Source organism: Galeopterus variegatus, unplaced genomic scaffold (assembly GCF_000696425.1).
Source record: "Galeopterus variegatus unplaced genomic scaffold, G_variegatus-3.0.2 Scaffold5020, whole genome shotgun sequence".
Classification (NCBI taxonomy): Eukaryota; Metazoa; Chordata; class Mammalia; order Dermoptera; family Cynocephalidae; genus Galeopterus; species Galeopterus variegatus.
This window is the reverse complement of record NW_007731131.1, coordinates 18,927-37,172: the sequence shown is the minus strand read 5'-3', so window position 1 is coordinate 37,172 and position 18,246 is coordinate 18,927. Positions and strand designations below refer to the sequence as shown.

Below are 18,246 nucleotides of genomic sequence, written 5' to 3'. Positions count from 1 at the left end.
CTCGCTCAGTCAGTGAGCGGGAACCGGTCTGTATGTGGGATCCGAACCCTCGGGCGGGAGCACCGCCGCGCTTCCCAAGTGGCGCACTATCCAGTGCGCCACCGGGCCGGCCCCTAAGTTTCTAGTTTTGATTGAACAATTCTCTTCCAAATACAGTTGTGCTAAATTTGACATTCAACATTTCACTGTTTTATACTGATAAAACATTCCACCTACTTATTTCAATGAACTTTCTTATAAAACTAGAAATCAATTGATATCTTCAGATATATAATGCCTAACTTAAAAGGATTTTAAATACACATAAATATACTACATCCATCCACACTGAACAGCTGTCTTGCTGCACTGGGCCACTCCAAGGATGCCTCTCACATATTCTATGGTGTTCCCTGGAACTTTGCAATGAAGCAACTCGGCCTTTTCTCCCTGTGTTTGTCAAGATGCCTCATAACACATGTGCATGTCATCTTGAATATTTTCTACAGCAGAAAATCAATAAAAAATATTCTCTGGAGTTTGTTAGAACTTCTTAGGAGAAACAGTGTCTCATAAGAAAACTCTATATCCACAGGAAGTTGTCCATCAAAGAAGGGTGAAATTCACTTACTTGAAAAGTAGCCTTTTCTCTGAGCATAGCACACACCAAGGCCACAAACGGAAATCACTAAGGCCACAACTACTACAGCTGCTATGATGCCACTTATGTTGAGATCATCTGGAATGTGAAATAAACAACACATAAATTCATGTGAAATAGATGGACAGATGTGGTCATTCAAGTGAAAAGGTTTAAAAAAGCTCATCTTTGCAGTCGTGCTTTTGAAGCCTTTTCAACTAACTTACTTCTAGGACACGGTTCAAAATTGATTAAAAGTACTAACAGAACTAAGCTTTAAAATGTTCTATGATGCAGAAGCAAAATGTATGCTATTCTCTTGCATTCATTTGGAGATGTAATAATTCACAGGATTAAATATTGGGTTAGAAGAAATCTTTGAAGTTCAATGACTTCAAGTATTCTACTGCTCCTCCCCCTACACACCTCAAATTTTACTTAAAATTCTTCTACATCATCTGTGTTGATTTCACAAATACGGGAAAACTCCCTCAGCCTCAAAGAAAGCATGTGCCATTGTTATTCTGTAAAACTGTGTCAAAAACAGTCTTTCTTCAATTTACATAGAGGGTTGTGTGTGTACTTATACACATACATGGCCACATACATATATGCCACTATCTGTCATCTGATTGGGCTAGCTGGTATGGGGATCCAAACCCTTGACCTTGGTATTATAACACTACACTCGAACCAACTGAGCTAACTGGCCCATCCCCCATTGAGTTTAAAGTGAATTAACTCCCCTAGGCTTTCTCCAGTTGCTGTTAAGTCATTTCTCCTCTAACACAATTGGATTTTTTGGACCCAAGTTTGAAAAGACTATCATGTTACCAACTTGTGTCCTACTGCTTCTGGGTGCAGCCCTCCCAAGTGACCTTGATCCCCTCAGGTGCCATCTCCAGCACATCCCTCTCTAGTATACAACTATATTCAAGACACAAGGAAGAATTAAACCAAATTATTAAAAATAAAAAAAGAAATAATATGTTTGCTTTGAAACTCATATAACCTAGGAAAGATTCTTAAGAACTAATTTTATTGGACTCTAAGAAGCTTATTTTGTAAAATGTAATATATGGCAGCTATGTTTTATAGCAACCTAGATTCATAACTATTTTTCATATCTTTTTTGAGAGCCTGCTCTGTAACAAGTATAAGCTTAGTATTTCAAGGGATTGAAAATATCATCCAACAACTTGATAAAAACAAAAATAGCTAACATTTATACAGTGCTGACAATGTGCCAGCGCTTTTAAATACTGATTATTTTAATCTTCATAACAACTCCATGAGGAAAGTATATTACTACTTCCATTTTGGGGAGACTGAGGCACCTAGGTTGAATAACTCGCCCAAGGGTATGTAGCTAGAAAGTGGCAGAGCTGGAAATTGAACCCATGCAGACTCCTGGGCCCTCAGCAATTTACAGAGTATAAGACATTTAGATTTCATTTGAAAGAAAGATTACTTTGAAGAGCATATTTTAAAAACAATTATTTGAAAAATTCACTGGCCAGTTGGTTAGAGCATGGTGCTGATAACACCAGGGTGCAGGGTTTGATCCCCGTCCTGGCCAGCTGTCAAAATAAATAAATAAATAAATAAAAAGAGGAAGAAGGCATACAATTACTTGAAAAATTAAAAAATTTGTTAAATATAATACTTAATATTCTTGGCTTATTTGGGAGATAGATTAAAAACAGCTATCTTTGCTCCTTTGCAATATATCAAGCTAATTTTAAACATTCCCTCCTGTTTATCCTTCAAATCACTCATCCATTTCCTACCTCTTGCTCCTTTCACTCCCTCAAACTGCAAACCATTTGTTCCTCCCAATATTTCATGCTTACCTACTTGCATTCTTTTCCCAGGACACCTGCGATATCCAACAGAATTACGGGCTTCACAGGAATATTCTCCACTGTCCAGTTTGGAAACAGTGTTAAATTGCTGTTTGTGAAAGGTAAAATAAATATATATTTTTAAACAATAAACCTATAAGTAGACTCCTAAAATTACTATGTCCCTTAAATTTTAGCATTAAGTTAGTCTTTCTTTTTTAATAACTCAGAATTTTATATCTTTACCTTGAGTTCAAAAATCTGCCATGACTTCAAGGAGTAAACAGCTGGACCTCCTGTTTAATTTGGCAGAGAAAGACTTAAATATATGCAGGAAAGTTTCTTTTTTCTTTTCTTTCTTTCTTTTTTAAATGCTACTAAGAAAGCAGTATAGTTAGGAAGGCAGTGGGTACTTTTTAAAGTTTATAGCACAAGGTGGTATTAAACTAGGTATTTCTAATTCCTAGAAACACCATTTATAAATGAATGCCTTACTGGTCAAAGGGTTAATGCACTATCCTAAGCCACAAGCGAATTCACTGCAGTAGCAAACAATAAACACTTCCTCTAAAGAACCAGAGTGACTACCAGCAGTAGTTTAGGGCCTAGGAAAATCTTAACTGGTGTCATTTATAGGATTATAAATTCAATTGTTTCCGGAATTTTTGAAAATTCTGAAAAGATAAAGTCCAGCCCTTGCTCCTGCCAAAGCAACTGAAAGGTAAAACTTTGATATGGCAGACTTCATAATTCTCCTCAGTAGTTGTATTCCCTTGGAGAATTTCTAAAAGGAATGAAGGCAGACAGAAAGGAAAGGAAGAAGAAAGCAAGGAGGGAGGGGTGGAAAGAAGGAGGGAAGGAAGGAAGGACGGAAGGGAGAGAAGAGGGAGGGAAAGCAGTTTTGGACACCTTGAAGGATACTTCCAGGACCAGTACAGAGTGTGGGAGGGAGACGGCATGTCCCCTCCTGGTCACATTCTCAATACTGCCATGGTCACTGCTGACCTCATGCATGGGAGCCTGAAGCTCTGAGAAGCACCTTCTCACTGTCTTGGATCCTCCTGCAATATATGTTCTTAAAAATAGCCAGGATTTTCATCTATTAACTCTTTTTCCACTTTCTTTTTTTTCACCCACTACCTACATCCCTTGTTTCTGATACTTCACCATGGTGGGATAGATAGCTCTTCCTGGGTTGTTTTCACTCTATGGAATCACCTCTCACTCCTTCAAATACGAGAACACTTTTAGAATACGCACCATAAACTCAGGGCCAAGGTTACACAGAAATAATAAGTTAGACTAAAACCCAAAATGATTTTCTGGCACATTATAACCTGTGATTAAAAGGCAGTCACTGGCATCCACACTCTGGGTCTTTGTTCCTTTCTCACAACAGAACCCATCCCAGTTCAACTCAGGTGCACTCCTTGGACATCATGAGATATTTCAAGAGTTGGGTCTAACTGAGGAAAGAGAATCTATATTATTTCAGACTTGCCTTGGGGCTTTTATCACCTGCTCTGAGAAAAAATAGCTTTGAAAAGTAAATATAGCAAAGTGTGACAGCAGGTTTTCTGCCCAATTTCTCAGTGTAAAATCACTCGGACCTGCTGACTGTGCCTGCTGACTGCCAAAAGGGCCGAAGGACAGCCTTACTCAAGGGTAGCCACACTTGCTGATACTCTTTATTAGTTAGCCACTTTACCTTATCAGTTACCAAAAGATCTAGTTTTTACATGTTAATTGTGCACTTGGAGATTGAGAAGGAATGAAAGAAAACATTATACCTTTTCAAAATTCATTAAAATTATCATTATTATTACCATGCCTTTAAGTTTTTTTTTTTTGTAATGGTTGTGGTAGTGACACTGCATTGCTGGGAGTCAGACATTTTAAAACTGACATGTGATATTACTTTTGGGAAAAAAAGCTTCAAGCTTAATGACCTGTTTTTACTCCCACGTCTACCTTGAAAAGACAGAAAAGTAAAAATACTTTTTTATTTTAAAATGTCATTAACTTTAAAGAGCTTATTTATAGGTTTCCATCAATGATACAGACAGCGTGCCATGGGCTGACTATAGTCACTATTTTCACATGGTTAGTCAACACTGGGGTCAGAGTATCCCCCAGCAAGCTTTTTTTGTATTTCTCTGGTGGTGTAAATTGAGACTACACTTACTAATTTTCCAAGCCAGGAAGGTAGCTGTAAGAACTGCCTGATCCATCAGCATGAGTCAGGCTTGGCCTGCTTCAGGTCACTGGTACAGACCCCCATGTGCTCAGCTCCCTAGTTCCCAGTATGTCTTCCCATCTCCTGTGCTCATCCTTTCCCTCACTTCTCTTTGCAGGTACCACCATCATTCCTGCTACCCCTTCTCTCCTCACTTAGCAAGCAATGGTATCAGTCCTCTATTCTCCATCATCTTAAGTTCTAATAAATTTTGTTTTTTTATCCAAATGCAACATAGTATTAGGCCAATACTTGAAATCACCTTACCAGAGTTCCGGATTTTATATTCATTGTGTATGAGCTGTTGGTGCTTTGGGGGCCAAAGTTTGAATTCTCGAGCAAACGGTTGCCATCCTTGAACCATGTGTACTCAGGAGCTGGATTCCCCTCTTTGTCTTGACACCGTAGCTCTACCACAGTTCCACTCAGAGCAGAAGTGGGCACTTCGCATGAAGGAACTGCTGGAGCCACTGAAGAATGGAAGTCCAATAGTATTGGTTATTTATAAGCTAAGCAAGGGTTTTAACAGCCAGGTAAAGATGTACTTACTAGACACCTGTGATGGAGACTGGCTACTTGTTCAAAAGACCCATTTCCTTTCTTCATGGACACAATGTGGACCACATTTGCCAGCTCCTTTGCTGCCAGATGGGGTCATTTGCATGAGTTCTGTTTAATGGAATGTGGGAAAAAGTGATATATGCCATTTTCAGGCCTGACCCATAAAAATCTCCTGCATGATTCTCCATTCATTCACTCCCCTTGCCCCCTCCCATTACCAAGTAGGTGGCAACATCCAAGGTGACCTCGGAAAGTCATGTATTGAACATGTTAGACCTACATTAGACTGAGTCTCTAATGATTTCATAAAGTAGAGCAATACAGGTCCACCATAACTCCTGCCCCAACTATTTAGGCTTTATTTAAGTGAGAAAGAAACTTCTGTTATGCTAAACTACTTGCTGAGAGTTCAGGGTTTATGTGTTATAAAAGCAATTATTAGCAACCTCAGCTAATACAACAGCTATTCCTTTTTACATAAACAATCTCTACTGTTTTCTCACCAATGGTTTTAATGTTTATTGCAAACTATATTCAAAAAAGTCAAACTGTAGTATATTTTTCAGGCTTAGTACTCAACTAAAATCCCATTCTGTACAGGATTGGCCAAGTTAGAAAATATCTGTGATAGGAATGTGGGTTATTCTGGCCTCAGGGATTTGGAAAGTAAAACAAAGATTTTATTGGGTGACCTAATATCCAGGAAAACCCAGAACTGGCTTTGGTAAGCAGAATTCTAATATGATTTCCCAAGATCTCCATCTCTGGTGTATACAATCTATCTCAGTTATCTAAACACTAATCTAGTGTGGAGGGATTTTGGAGATGTGATTAAGGTCCCAAATGGTCTTTAAGACAGAGAGATTTTGTGGATGGGTTTGACCTAATCACATGACTCCTTTAAAAAGCAGAGAGCTTTCTCTGGCTGGTTACAGAAGGGATAGTCCGGGATTCAAAACCCAAGAAGAATTTGACATGCTTTTGTAGGATTAAAGATGGGAGAGGCCAAGTGGCAAGATATGTGGCTGGCCTCTAGGAACTGAGTGTGGCTCCCAGCTGATAGCCAGCATGGAATGAGGACCTCAGTCCTCCAACCAAAAGGAACTAAAATCTGCCAACACCAAAAGTAAGCTTGGAAATAAATGGATTTTCCCCAGAGCTTCCAGATAAGAACTCAATTTAGCTGACACCTCAATTTCAGCCTCGTTGATCCCAGTCATGTTGTTGCTGAAATTCTAATCTATAGAACTATGAGCTAGTAAATGGGTATTCATTTAAGCTGCAAACTTTGTGATAATTTATTATGCAGCAAGAGAAAATGAATACACCAGCTAAGTCTACTGCAACATTTTCTGAATTAAATTTTTTCTATACTAGTGCCTCACTAGTATTTTAGGAAGAGCCTGGATAATATAAAAAAAGGAAGAGGAGTTAATTTATCCCCTTTACTTGTTAGTTTATGCTAACACCAATGAAAGAGGAAACACTGTGTTCCTCCACCAATTGCCATCATGAGCTCTAACTATCAGTGATTCTCATAGTAACTAAACATACTGGCTTTGGAGTTAACCCCATCTGGATCCAAATCCTGGTCCAGACACATTCTAGCTGTGTGGCCTTGGGAAAATAATTTAACTTCTATTTTCTTATCTATGAAAATCAGGTTGTCAGTGAAGATTAAGTAAAATTACATATGTGAAAGGGCCTAACCCACATTAGCTGCACAATAACTGCTAATTTCTTTACTTTACCAAATAACTTTTAATTCTTCCTCTGGTCTACTTTTTTGTTTTATTGCTTTTCTATTATCTCATGTGATATTGATTTAGATGGCAAGAGAAATAGTATGTATGCTGAAAGCTACTGAAAAACAAACTCTCAGGAAAGATGCTTCTATGTACAGTGTAGGACCACTAGGAATTACCTCAATCTTAAACAAAGAGACACGTTGTGATAATGCATTAGTAATAGTAAAATTTCAGCAGCCAATGATGTGATGGGAGAAACAGCCAAGATCTTGACGGAAGGGTGGTGCTTGTGGTCTCTGTAACTTTACTGATTGGGGCTCCCAATTAATGTTTGTGTGTTCATGGACCAGTGCCTCATTGTCCCCAGGGCTAGGTGGAGGGGCACAGAGTGGGGACAGTAGTAACATACACACATACACATCACCTAATACTTCTAGCGTGATTGTATCCTCTTCCAGGTTTTGGCCTTGCTCAGATGGGGCACTAACTTCACAACGATATTTCCCAGCATCATTTCTTGTAACATTTTTGATCCTTATACTGAGATCTATCATCTCAGCTCGATTTTTAAAGTCACCTTTAGAAAAAGAAGATAATTATGTTAGTAATAATGCAAAGTAACTTTCTATGTACTACCTTCCTCAAGTCCCTTCATTTAGTAACTAAAGCATTTATTTTCCTATTAATAAACTCAATTTTAAAACTTAAAAATTATATACAGGTGCTGTTATTTAAATTTTTTTAGAAGGACATTTTTAAAAGATTGTCCAAAAAACAACATTCAGTTTCATATTCTCATATTTTATTTTAAAGAATTTAACCCAAATGCCTACTTCACCCCCTTCCTAGTACCCTTGTAAAAATATTCCTGTCTTCAAAAAACACTGGAGAGCCTGGTTTAATTGGCCAAATCTTATGTGTGCTGGCCCACATGTTACTAACACAGAAGAAAAGGTGTGAGGAGGGAGTCTTAAAAACATTCTTTTGGCTAGTTTTTGATAGTAATGTGTACAAAATTAAAATAGGGTTTTGCGTAATGCGCAGGTGCCAGAATTGGCAACTGTAGAAGATTCAAGCAAAGAGAGCTGTGCTATGATCACTTTGCAGGTTGTAGTCTTATCTTGACAGATAAGAACCAGAGGGAATATTTTAAATTTTCTATGAACTTTAAACATTTTTTCACTTAATTCTTTATAGTTAAAATAATACATGGTATTTAAAAATAATAACATGTTTATTATACTTGTCAAATTGTATTTCCAACTTTAGAAATATTTATAGTGGAAACAATCCAAGCATAGACACAATCAGAGAGAGGAGTAAAAGGAACCTTAATGTTCCCAGCACCCAGCTATAATATTCAATACATGGCCTATCTTATGTCATCTGTGCCCCAACCACATTTGGAAGGAAATGGACACGTTAACATTTCATCCATCATTATTAACAGTTTAAATTAAAAGTGCATCACATATTCAACAGGAAGAGTAGGGAGTGGAAAGAAGTGTATAACAGATAACAAAAGAAAGAAAGAAAGAAAGAAAGAAAGAAAGAAAGAAAGAAAGAAAGAAAGAAAAGAATAAGAGAGGGAAGGAAGGAAGAAAAGAAAGCATTTGGTAATGGTCATTGTAATTACTCTTCCATAAGTCCTAACTCCCTAAGCATTGCAGAGGTAGCCTAGCTTTCTAGATAGAGATAAGAAAATACGGTGGGAGGGTATTATTACTGAGCAGCAACTGTCCATCCCAACCTCACCCCATTTTATCTTCCCTTTTCTCAAGAGTTTAATCTATTGTTACAGGAAGAACAATTGCATTTTGCATCCTGTAGGACTGAGCTGAGAAATGAAGGGTCCAGGGACTCAGTGGGGTTCACCTACTCCTGTTCTCTATTCTGTTTTTGTGGCTGTTGTGTTTTAAGTCTTAGACACTGTTGGTTTCATCTCACACATATAAAAACACATTTTCTGTAATCAGTCATGTCCTGTTTTCATTTGTTAGTTAAAGGATCTGGGCTGTACTTGGCATTCTCTTATTCTCATCTCTTCAAGTCTACAGCTTCTTACCTTGAAGAGCCTGTTGATAGTAGACAAAGGAGACACTCCGCCCCAGTTTCTTCCACTCTAATCTGAAGGAAATGGTCTTCCTTGGGTTTCTACAGGCTAAAACAACCTCTAGGAACAAAAACAAAACACTTGCTTTCTAATTGTCCTCATGGATTTATATTTTAGTTAATTAGGAAACAAATTTTTAAACATTACTTAAAATTATTCTTTTGTAGTTCTATTCATTCAGTCAGTCATTCATTCATAAATTACATCAACAGATACCATGTTAGCTTAACCCAAAGATGAATTGGAAGCATTATAGCTTTTCCACATAATAATTATGTGACACTATGGTGTTTTTCAATTTTCTTTGTTAGTCCTCTCTACAAATACATTAATACAAACCCAATATGGTCTTCTAATAAATCATTGATTCCTACCTCAAAACAACTGCCTATATAACCTTACCTCTATTCAGATAAATTATTAAAAGATTTAATCTTAGGATTAGTTTAACTGCCTTGATGTAGCTAAGTTCACTTAATTACAGAAAATTTACTGTAGTCGTGTCATTAAACAATTCCTGGGGCTGGACAGTTAGATTAGTTGGCTAGAGTGCAGCCTTACAACACCAAGGTGATGGGTTTGGATTCCCGTACCAGCCAGCCACCAAAAAAAAAAAAAAAAAAAAAAAGATTCCTGGAACATCTGAAGGACACCCCTTTTAAGACTGTTCAAACAAGATGACTGAAGGAAGAAAAAAACCAGTGCCAGTCTGCAAACTGCTTCAAGCTTCAAGTTGCCAAATGGAAACCTAAAGTTATAAATATTTTTAAAGGATGTTTCAGCCAAGCTCTCTCTAGAATGTCAACTTCATATTTCTGAAATGTTTCCCCCCACCACAAGGCATATGGTTTGACCTAAATAAAGCCCAGTATCTTTGACTAGAAGAGAAATTATGTTAAAATCCTTTCCATACCTCTGATTTCAATCAAGCAAATTTAATGCCATTTTAAAAAAGAATATGGGATTTTACATGACACAGTAGATTAGAGAGCAATACTTATAATATTATCCCAGGTTTTATTAAAAATATGCACACAGACATGGACAAAAAGCCTATAAGAATATGTATGAAAATAGTAATCCAGGCGCAACTTCTGTATGAAAGTTATGATTTTTTTCTTTTTTTTATGTAGTTTATAATTTTTTTAAGTCTACACATATTGCTAGAAATATACAAGAAACAGAATAAAAGATAATGGAAAATAGGAAGTAGGGCAGAGAAAAGCAAGAAAAAAGAACCAAAAGTTTCAAGGATGTCTAAAGTTTTTAAAGCATGTTTTACATTACAGAGAGACATCATTTTACAGACGTGTTTACAACTAGGCCTCAAAGACAAATGTGTACTAAGGGACCTGTCTGAGGAAACACAGTTCTGTTCTGTTGATTAAGGAGAATGGGTGGAGAACTTCCGGAGTCTTGAGTTTTAGATAGGTTTCCTTCCTGTATTTTATTGAGTTTCCAACAATTAAACATACACCCACACTCATTTTTAGCCCATTCACCGTGTCTTACTCCTACATCTTAGGAATAATTGTATACTCAAATGATCACATTGTTTTATATATTTAGCTAAATACATGTGCGTGCACACACACACACACACACACACACACACACACACACACACACACACCCTCTTAAAGAATTCTTCCTGATTTCTATTCTTACTGGTCTGTGGAAAAACCTCTGTGAAAATTTTATTAGAAAATATAACCAACCGGGGCCGGCCCGTGGCTCACTCGGTAGAGTGCGGTGCTGATAACACCGAGGCCATGGGTTCGGATCCCATATAGGGATGGCCGGTTCGCTCACTGGGTGAGCGTGGTGCTGACAACACCAAGTCAAGGGTTAAGATCCCCTTACCGGTCATCTTTTAAAAAAAAAAAAAAAAAGAAAGAAAATATAACCAACAATTTTCCTAAGTCTGGTGACCTCACTCCAGCCTCTCTCTGACTGACCATGTAAAACGTGCAGAAATGGTCTAATTCAGCCAAAATATGTTGATTGCTTACCGTGCCCAACATGGTTCTTGAGCTATATCAGTGAACAGAACAAAGATCTTTGCTCTTTGGGGTCTTATAATTTAGCTGGGTAGTCAGGCAAACAAGAAACATCGTGAAGTGCATAAATTATACAATATGTTAGAAGGTGATGAATGCTATGGAAATAAAGGAGAGTGGAACAGAGAACAGAAGGCTTGGGAGTGCTGGAGATGGGGATGTAATTTTTAAAAACAAGGTAGAGTTCACCTCATTTAGAATGTGACATTTGACCAAAGATTTAAAAGTGGGATGGGATTTGCCATTTGGTTCTTTGAGAAAGAGTGTTCCACACAAGAGAAGAAGAGTCAGTGCCTAGACCCTAGGATACCAACACCTTGATCTTGAACTTCTTGCCTCCAGAACTGTGAGAATATATTTCTATTGTTTTTTTTTGTTTGTTTGTTTGTTTATTTTTTTGTTTTTGTGACCGGTAAGGGGATTGCAACCCTTGACTTGGTGTCGCCCGCACAGCACTCAGCCAGTGAGCGCACCAGCCATCCCTATATAGGATCCGAACCTGCGGCCTCGGCACTCACAGCGCTGCACTCACCCAAGAGAGCCACGGGGTCACCCGTATTTCTATTGTTTTTTTTGGTTTGTTTGTTTGTTTATTTTTTTGTTTTTGTGACCGGTAAGGGGATTGCAACCCTTGACTTGGTGTCGCCCGCACAGCACTCAGCCAGTGAGCGCACCAGCCATCCCTATATAGGATCCGAACCTGCGGCCTCGGCACTCACAGCGCTGCACTCACCCAAGAGAGCCACGGGGTCACCCGTATTTCTATTGTTTTAAGCCATCTAGTTTGCAGTATTTTATTACAGCAGCCTAAGAAACCAATGCAGAGACTGAAAACACTGGAGTCATAAGGTAACCATCTGATGATAGAGAGCAAATTGAACTTAGAAACTAACTCTTCTCCCTCTTCAACCAAAATTCAACACTATAGCCAGCATAATTTTCCAAATTGAGCTTCAAGGTCATTGTGCCATAATACAATGGTTTATAGCATAATTTCTAGAACTAGACCTCTGCCAATATACTAGGTATGTGATATTGGGAAGATTACTTAATTTTTTTTGAACATTATATCCACATCTGTAAAATCATAAAAATAAAGTGCTTATCTCATGAGGTTGTTGTAAAGATTAAATGAGATAATGTATTTACATACTTGGTGCACATGGTACCTTGCCTATAGTGTGTGCTCCATAAATGGTCACTAGTATTTTTAACCTGAGGAACTTCTCTTTAGTTGTAGTTGCAAGCTTGCCTTGACATAACAGAAATCCATAGAGTATGCCATCACAAACTTACCTATAAATCACTCAAATTTGAACTAAAGTGCTACCTCTGGGACAGCAAAGAAAATTTTCTCAACGCAAGGCATTTTAAAACAGAAAAATGTGCCAAGTTTTTTATTAAGGTGATTATTTCATTGCCAAAATTTGTTTCATTTGAACTGAAGAAAGATAATTCTTTGTTTAGACAACGCATTAACAGCAACACATAGTGAAATAGTCACTTTCAGGAATCACACAGATAGAATCATTATGAATTTTAATTTTTCTAGGATTCTATAATGCTATCTTTTGATTTTATTCTCTGTCCTCAAGTTAAAAAATCATCAATCTTATATAACACAAAAAGAGAATTGATATTACCTAAGTAGTTCTGAAGAATTAGAAATTAGTTCTGAGGATGAACGTTTTCTGTTATACTCTGATTTATAGTTTTTAGGGTTGAACTTTCTCTGAACAAGGCTGCCTATGTAATTTACAAGCCTGGCAGAGCTGCCCTGATTTTAGTTTCATTCTGCTTTTGGCACCACAATGGGAAGTGATATAGAACTCCAGGAACCTAAGACATACCTAAAGATGAGAGATCAGACATTTGGGACCTGTTCCTTACTTAAATGTTTACAATCTCTGCCCTAAACAAGCATTACATTCAAGACATAGTAATTTCTTTCTCCCTCCCTCCCTGCCTCCCTCCCCCCTCTGACTTATGAATGAAGACATATGGTATTTCTCTTTCCGTGCCTGGCTTATTTCACTTAACACAATTTTCTCCAAGCTCATCCATGTTGCTGTAAATGGCAGAATGCCATTCCTTTTTATGGCTGAGTAATATTCCATTGTATATAGAACCAGCAATCACAATGATACACTGAACTTTCAAAAGGAGAGAACAGAACTATGGTTATTAGAGGTGGGAGTGGGGAGAGGGTGAGGGGCTAGTGAGAAATTGGTTAAGGGTCATGAAGAATGATTACATTTTGTAAAGATGAGTATACCAATTATCCTGATTTGATCATCATGTACTGTACACAGGTATTGATACTCAGCTCTGTACCCCACACATATGTATAATTAATTAAGTTTCAATAAAAAAAGAGAGAAATAGTAATTCTTCTGGTTGCCTAGTATTATCAATTCTATTCTAGGTAAAAGATCCTTTGGAAAAGTAGTAGGTGGTCGATATTTGAAGTACACTTATAAAAGCCCTTATAATTTTTATTTTTGTTTTTTAGTTCCTTTTAACAAATTTTTAACTGTGGAAAATGCACATAACATAAAATTTACCATCTTAACCATTTTTAACTGTACAATTCAGTAGTGTTAAGTATGTTCACACTGTTGTATATATAACAATCTCCAGAACTTTTTCATCTTGCAAAATTAAACTTTATACCCATTAACCAACTCCCCCTTGTAAATATTTAAAAGAAGCTACAAATATTTTCTTATTTATAAGAAAATAGCATGCTGCAAAAGGCTATATTATGATCTTAAATACATAAAGTGGGGCTTGAGGTGTTAATTTCCATTTACCATATCTCCCTGTCTCACAAATTAGATTTGTTTTGCTGCAGATAATTTACATAATAAGAGAACTTCTGTGTATATTTTGTTCTTCATTGAGTATCCAAAGTTTCCACTGAGGAAGTGGAGAAAGAGTCCTGAAGGTGGAGACAGCATAAAGCAGCATTTCAGGCAGAGGAATTAGTATAAGGCGAGGCAAGGGGATTCCGACAAATAGATAATATCACACAGGTCATCTCTGTGAGTTATTCAAACAACATAGCTGGTGAAAATTAGTCAGATACTATACCTTGGTATTCTATTGCTGTGACTACTTGATGGTCTTTTGGGGCAGAGACTCCATAGGCCTTATGATCTGAATGATTAAAACAGATAAGATAATTAAAATAGCACAAAAGTTCATTTTCAAATGTTTGAATGAGATGCAATATTCAGGAAAACTGGCCTAGAGTTTGGTGACAGTTTTACACAATTAATAACACGTAAGTTTTAAAGTATCAACACAGGAAAATTAAAGCAAATCATACATATCTCTTGTATGTTCTGTACTGTAGTTTTGGCCATTAAGCATTTCCTAAAGCAGAACGCTTGAATCTATTTGGGCCCCACCATAGACAACACACTCTCACCAGCCCAATTGTTTTTTTATTTTACAGTAAGTAAACTAATTTTATTGTGGTTTAAAAATAGCTATGGAAAAACACACACAAAGGCCTCTCAAATTTCATTACTCCTTAGGCAACTACAGTAGGAAACAACAATAGGAAACTATGTTAATTATGGTATATTCACTTGATAGATCATAATACAGCAATAAAATGATATTTATAAAGAGTTTATAACAATATCAACAGCCCAATTGTTAAACAAAAGCTTACATACTTAATTAAGCTTAAGATACACTCTAGTGTTGCAGGGTATTGCCCCCCAAATAAAAGCCAAATGTTTTCAGTGCCTTATTATAGGGTATAAATAGGTTTACGAACTTATTGCTGACTATACCTATCTTTTATAGAAATGAGTCATTTTATGTATTTTTGATGATAAAATGTATATATAATATTTAATGTATATAAACTCTGTATATAAAATTATAATTAAAAATGCAAGCAGAACATCTTTTCCCCAAAACATTTCAGTGATTTTTCCAGGGCTGGTCTATAGATTGAAATAACTGACTGTGGTGGCTATTGTGATCTAAAGATCTAAAGATGGTTATTTCTTGAACATATATTTCTACAATTTACTGGAAATGCTATTTCTCTTTTCATGCTACCCCCTGTTCTCTGTCTTCTCCACTGTCCCTGTTTTCACCAAGGTGAAAGTGATCTACCTGTTACTATATCCAATGGACACTTTTCAGTCTTCATCTTACTTGACTTCTCTGTGACATGTGACTCTCTTGGCTCCCTTGGATTTCATGACATGACTTTTTCCTAGTCTCCATTCTTCCTTTGTGATCCTGGTGCTTCATTCTGTCTCCTTTGTTGGTTCTTCTTCCTCCTTGTTCTGTCCAACCATCCCTCCATCCCTTCATCCAGAAAATGCTCTTCTGACTCAGCTATCTCCTTTCTACATAGCCTTTTATGTTCTCATTTACTCAACTACCATTTATTTGTCAAAAAGTCCTACATCCATATCTCTAGCTCTAATTTCTCCCCTAAGATTAAATCTATAAATTCCCCTTTCTGCTAGACATCTGTTTCTCCATTTCCTACAAGCACCACAAACTCATGGGCCAAAGTGAACTTGTCAGCTCGCCCCTAAACTTTGTTTTATTTCTATAAATATCAGGGTGAAAGGCATCACAATCCATATGGTCCTCATGCCAGAAATGTAGGTGTTGCCCATGATGCATCCATCCTCTCATCCATTCATGCCTCGGTTTTCATCTATAGAATGAGAATTGTGTGTCATCCTTGATACTAATTTCAAAATATTTTCCCTTTCCTCTCTTTGCCCTCACCCACCTTCATGCAACCAAGTGCTCTTTGCCTTAGGGAGGGCATATGGATAGCCAAAACCAGAGAGAGAAAAACAGCATACTTTCCACATTTAAAAACCCTAGCTAGGGCCGGCCCGGTGGCGCACTGCTATAGTGCGCTGCTTGGGAAGTGCGGCGGCGCTCCCGCCGAGGGTTCGGATCCTACATACAGACCGGTTCCCGCTCACTGGCTGAGCGAGGCGTGGGAGCAACACCGAGGGTTGCGATCCCGTTGCCGGTCCCGGTCCGGTACAGGGGCAGCACTGAGGGTTGCGATCCGTTGCCGGACACGGAAAAAGACAAAAAACAAAACAAAACAAAAAAAACCCTAGCTATTAGAGAAATGGAAAAAACATACTGTTTAGGCAAACATTTAAGACAGATCGTCCTAAGTAAAATATACCTGCTCCCCAGACTTCAAGTAGAGAAGAGGACTTGAGTTGAAGAACATGGACCTTGGTGAGCTCTTGAGAATGAATAATAATCAGCAATATTTACTTATCACTTAGGTGTCAGGCAACATCCCCAGTGCTTTGCAAATATCCACTCATTTAACCCTCACAACAATTTTCTGTAGCAGAGTATCATTTTTATCCACATTTTTTTCAGGTGGGAAACTAAGGCACAGAGAGAGTAAGAAACTTGGCCAAAGTTATATAAATAGTAAGTAGTGAAGTTAGGATTCGGACTCAGCCAGTCTGTACGCAAAGCTCACATGGTTAATTACTATACTATACTGGGTCTCACACCATGTCACCCCAAGCTAAATCATGAGCAAGGATTGCAGATTCCCAAAGATGCCAGGTGGAAAGGTCCATTGGTCTAATGAAGATGGGATAGGTTGAACAACTAGTGGTTATAATGAGGCAAAGACTGGCTCTGAAGCACAACAGGAAGGTGGAAGCTGAGAGGCTGTAACTAGGGAAGCAGGACAAGGTACTCTCAGAAAGGTGGCTCTAGAAGAGGGTCTCTCAATCTTGACACAATTGACATTTGGGGACAGATTATTTTTTGTTGTGGGGGACTGTCCTGTGCATTATAGGATGTCTTGCAGTATCTTTGGCTTCTACCCAACTAGATGCTAGTAGCACCACTCTTCCCCCAAGTCATGACAACTAAAAAGTGTCCCCTGAGGGTGGGGGTGGGGAATAGTTCCTGGTTGAGAACCACTGCTCCAGACTTACAGTTAGGCTAGTTTGAAAAGCCCGGAATAGAAATAAACCAATAGACTAAAAGAGGGCAAAGAACCATGAGTTGAAGAATTTTGAATGTTCTTTACAATCAGAATTTCATAACTATAAAAGATCATTTATTATACCTGTGGGAAGGACAGAAAAATCTTTCATATGGAATGGCATATTTTCTTTGATTTATTCATCTACATGTGTATAAACATGTAAATTCTTCTTCTATTATTCTAGATCTTATCACTCCTAAGGAACACATGGTATTCTGGAGAAAATTTTCTTTCCTTTTTTTCTCTCTTAGAAGCCTGGAAAGCAAATCTAATTCTGAAATTAAAATTCACAAAAGTCTACAGTACTCAAATGTCTAGTTCCCCTATTCAGGTTCTATATCTCTAAATTGCAACCATCTTCATTAGGGAAATTGGTAAACCTAGTGTCCATGTGAAGAACGTAGGACTGAACTGATCCTTTTTATTGACAGCTGTAAATATGTCTGTATAAAGCAGTGTCCCATGCGGCTCTATCTTAGAGAGTTATCAGGGTCACCAAAGAGCAATTTCAAAATAACTCTTTTAGGGCCGGCATGTGGCTCACTTGGGAGAGTGTGGTGCTGATAGCACCAAGGCTGTGGGTTCAGATTCCTATATAGGGATGGCCAGTTGGCTCACTTGGGAGTATGTGGTGCTGACAGCATCAGGTCAAGGGTTGAGATCCTCTTACCAGTCATCTTAAAGAAAAAAACCAAAAAGCAAAAAAACTCTTTTGCATGTATATTTCAAAAACCACAAAAGGGGTCCAAGGAATCTTTTTCAATATTTTTTTCCCCATTTTCCACACACTTCTGTCACATACCAACTGTTCTTTCTTGTCTTTTCTCCCCATATTGCTCTGAAACCCCCTAATCCCATGCTGTCAAATGCCTTTCTTTTCCAGCTTTTCCTCTTCTTCCCCAATTTTATTTTATAGGCTCCAAAAGTAGAGTTTGAATCTTCAGAGAGCAGAGGAAGGGATGAGACTAAGGTGGCCAGCCAGAATCCTCTTAAGTGAGCTAGGGAAAAGACAGGGCCTTATACATTGGTGTCGCTTTACT

General features: G+C 37.8%; 1 protein-coding gene across 1 annotated transcript in view; it reads right to left on the bottom strand.

Annotated features, from left to right (window-relative positions):
* Window positions 1-14,350, bottom strand: part of JAM2 (junctional adhesion molecule 2) — a gene marked incomplete at its 5' end in the record, with an annotated part of 23,338 nt that extends 8,988 nt beyond the window's left edge. The window contains 6 exons of the mRNA XM_008588755.1: window positions 611-718; window positions 2,473-2,572; window positions 4,967-5,169; window positions 7,433-7,585; window positions 9,074-9,181; window positions 14,275-14,350. Of these exons, the coding sequence (XP_008586977.1) occupies window positions 611-718; window positions 2,473-2,572; window positions 4,967-5,169; window positions 7,433-7,585; window positions 9,074-9,181; window positions 14,275-14,350 (748 nt within the window). The remainder of the gene's footprint in view (window positions 1-610; window positions 719-2,472; window positions 2,573-4,966; window positions 5,170-7,432; window positions 7,586-9,073; window positions 9,182-14,274) is intronic.
* Between the last annotated feature and the right edge of the window lie 3,896 nt (window positions 14,351-18,246).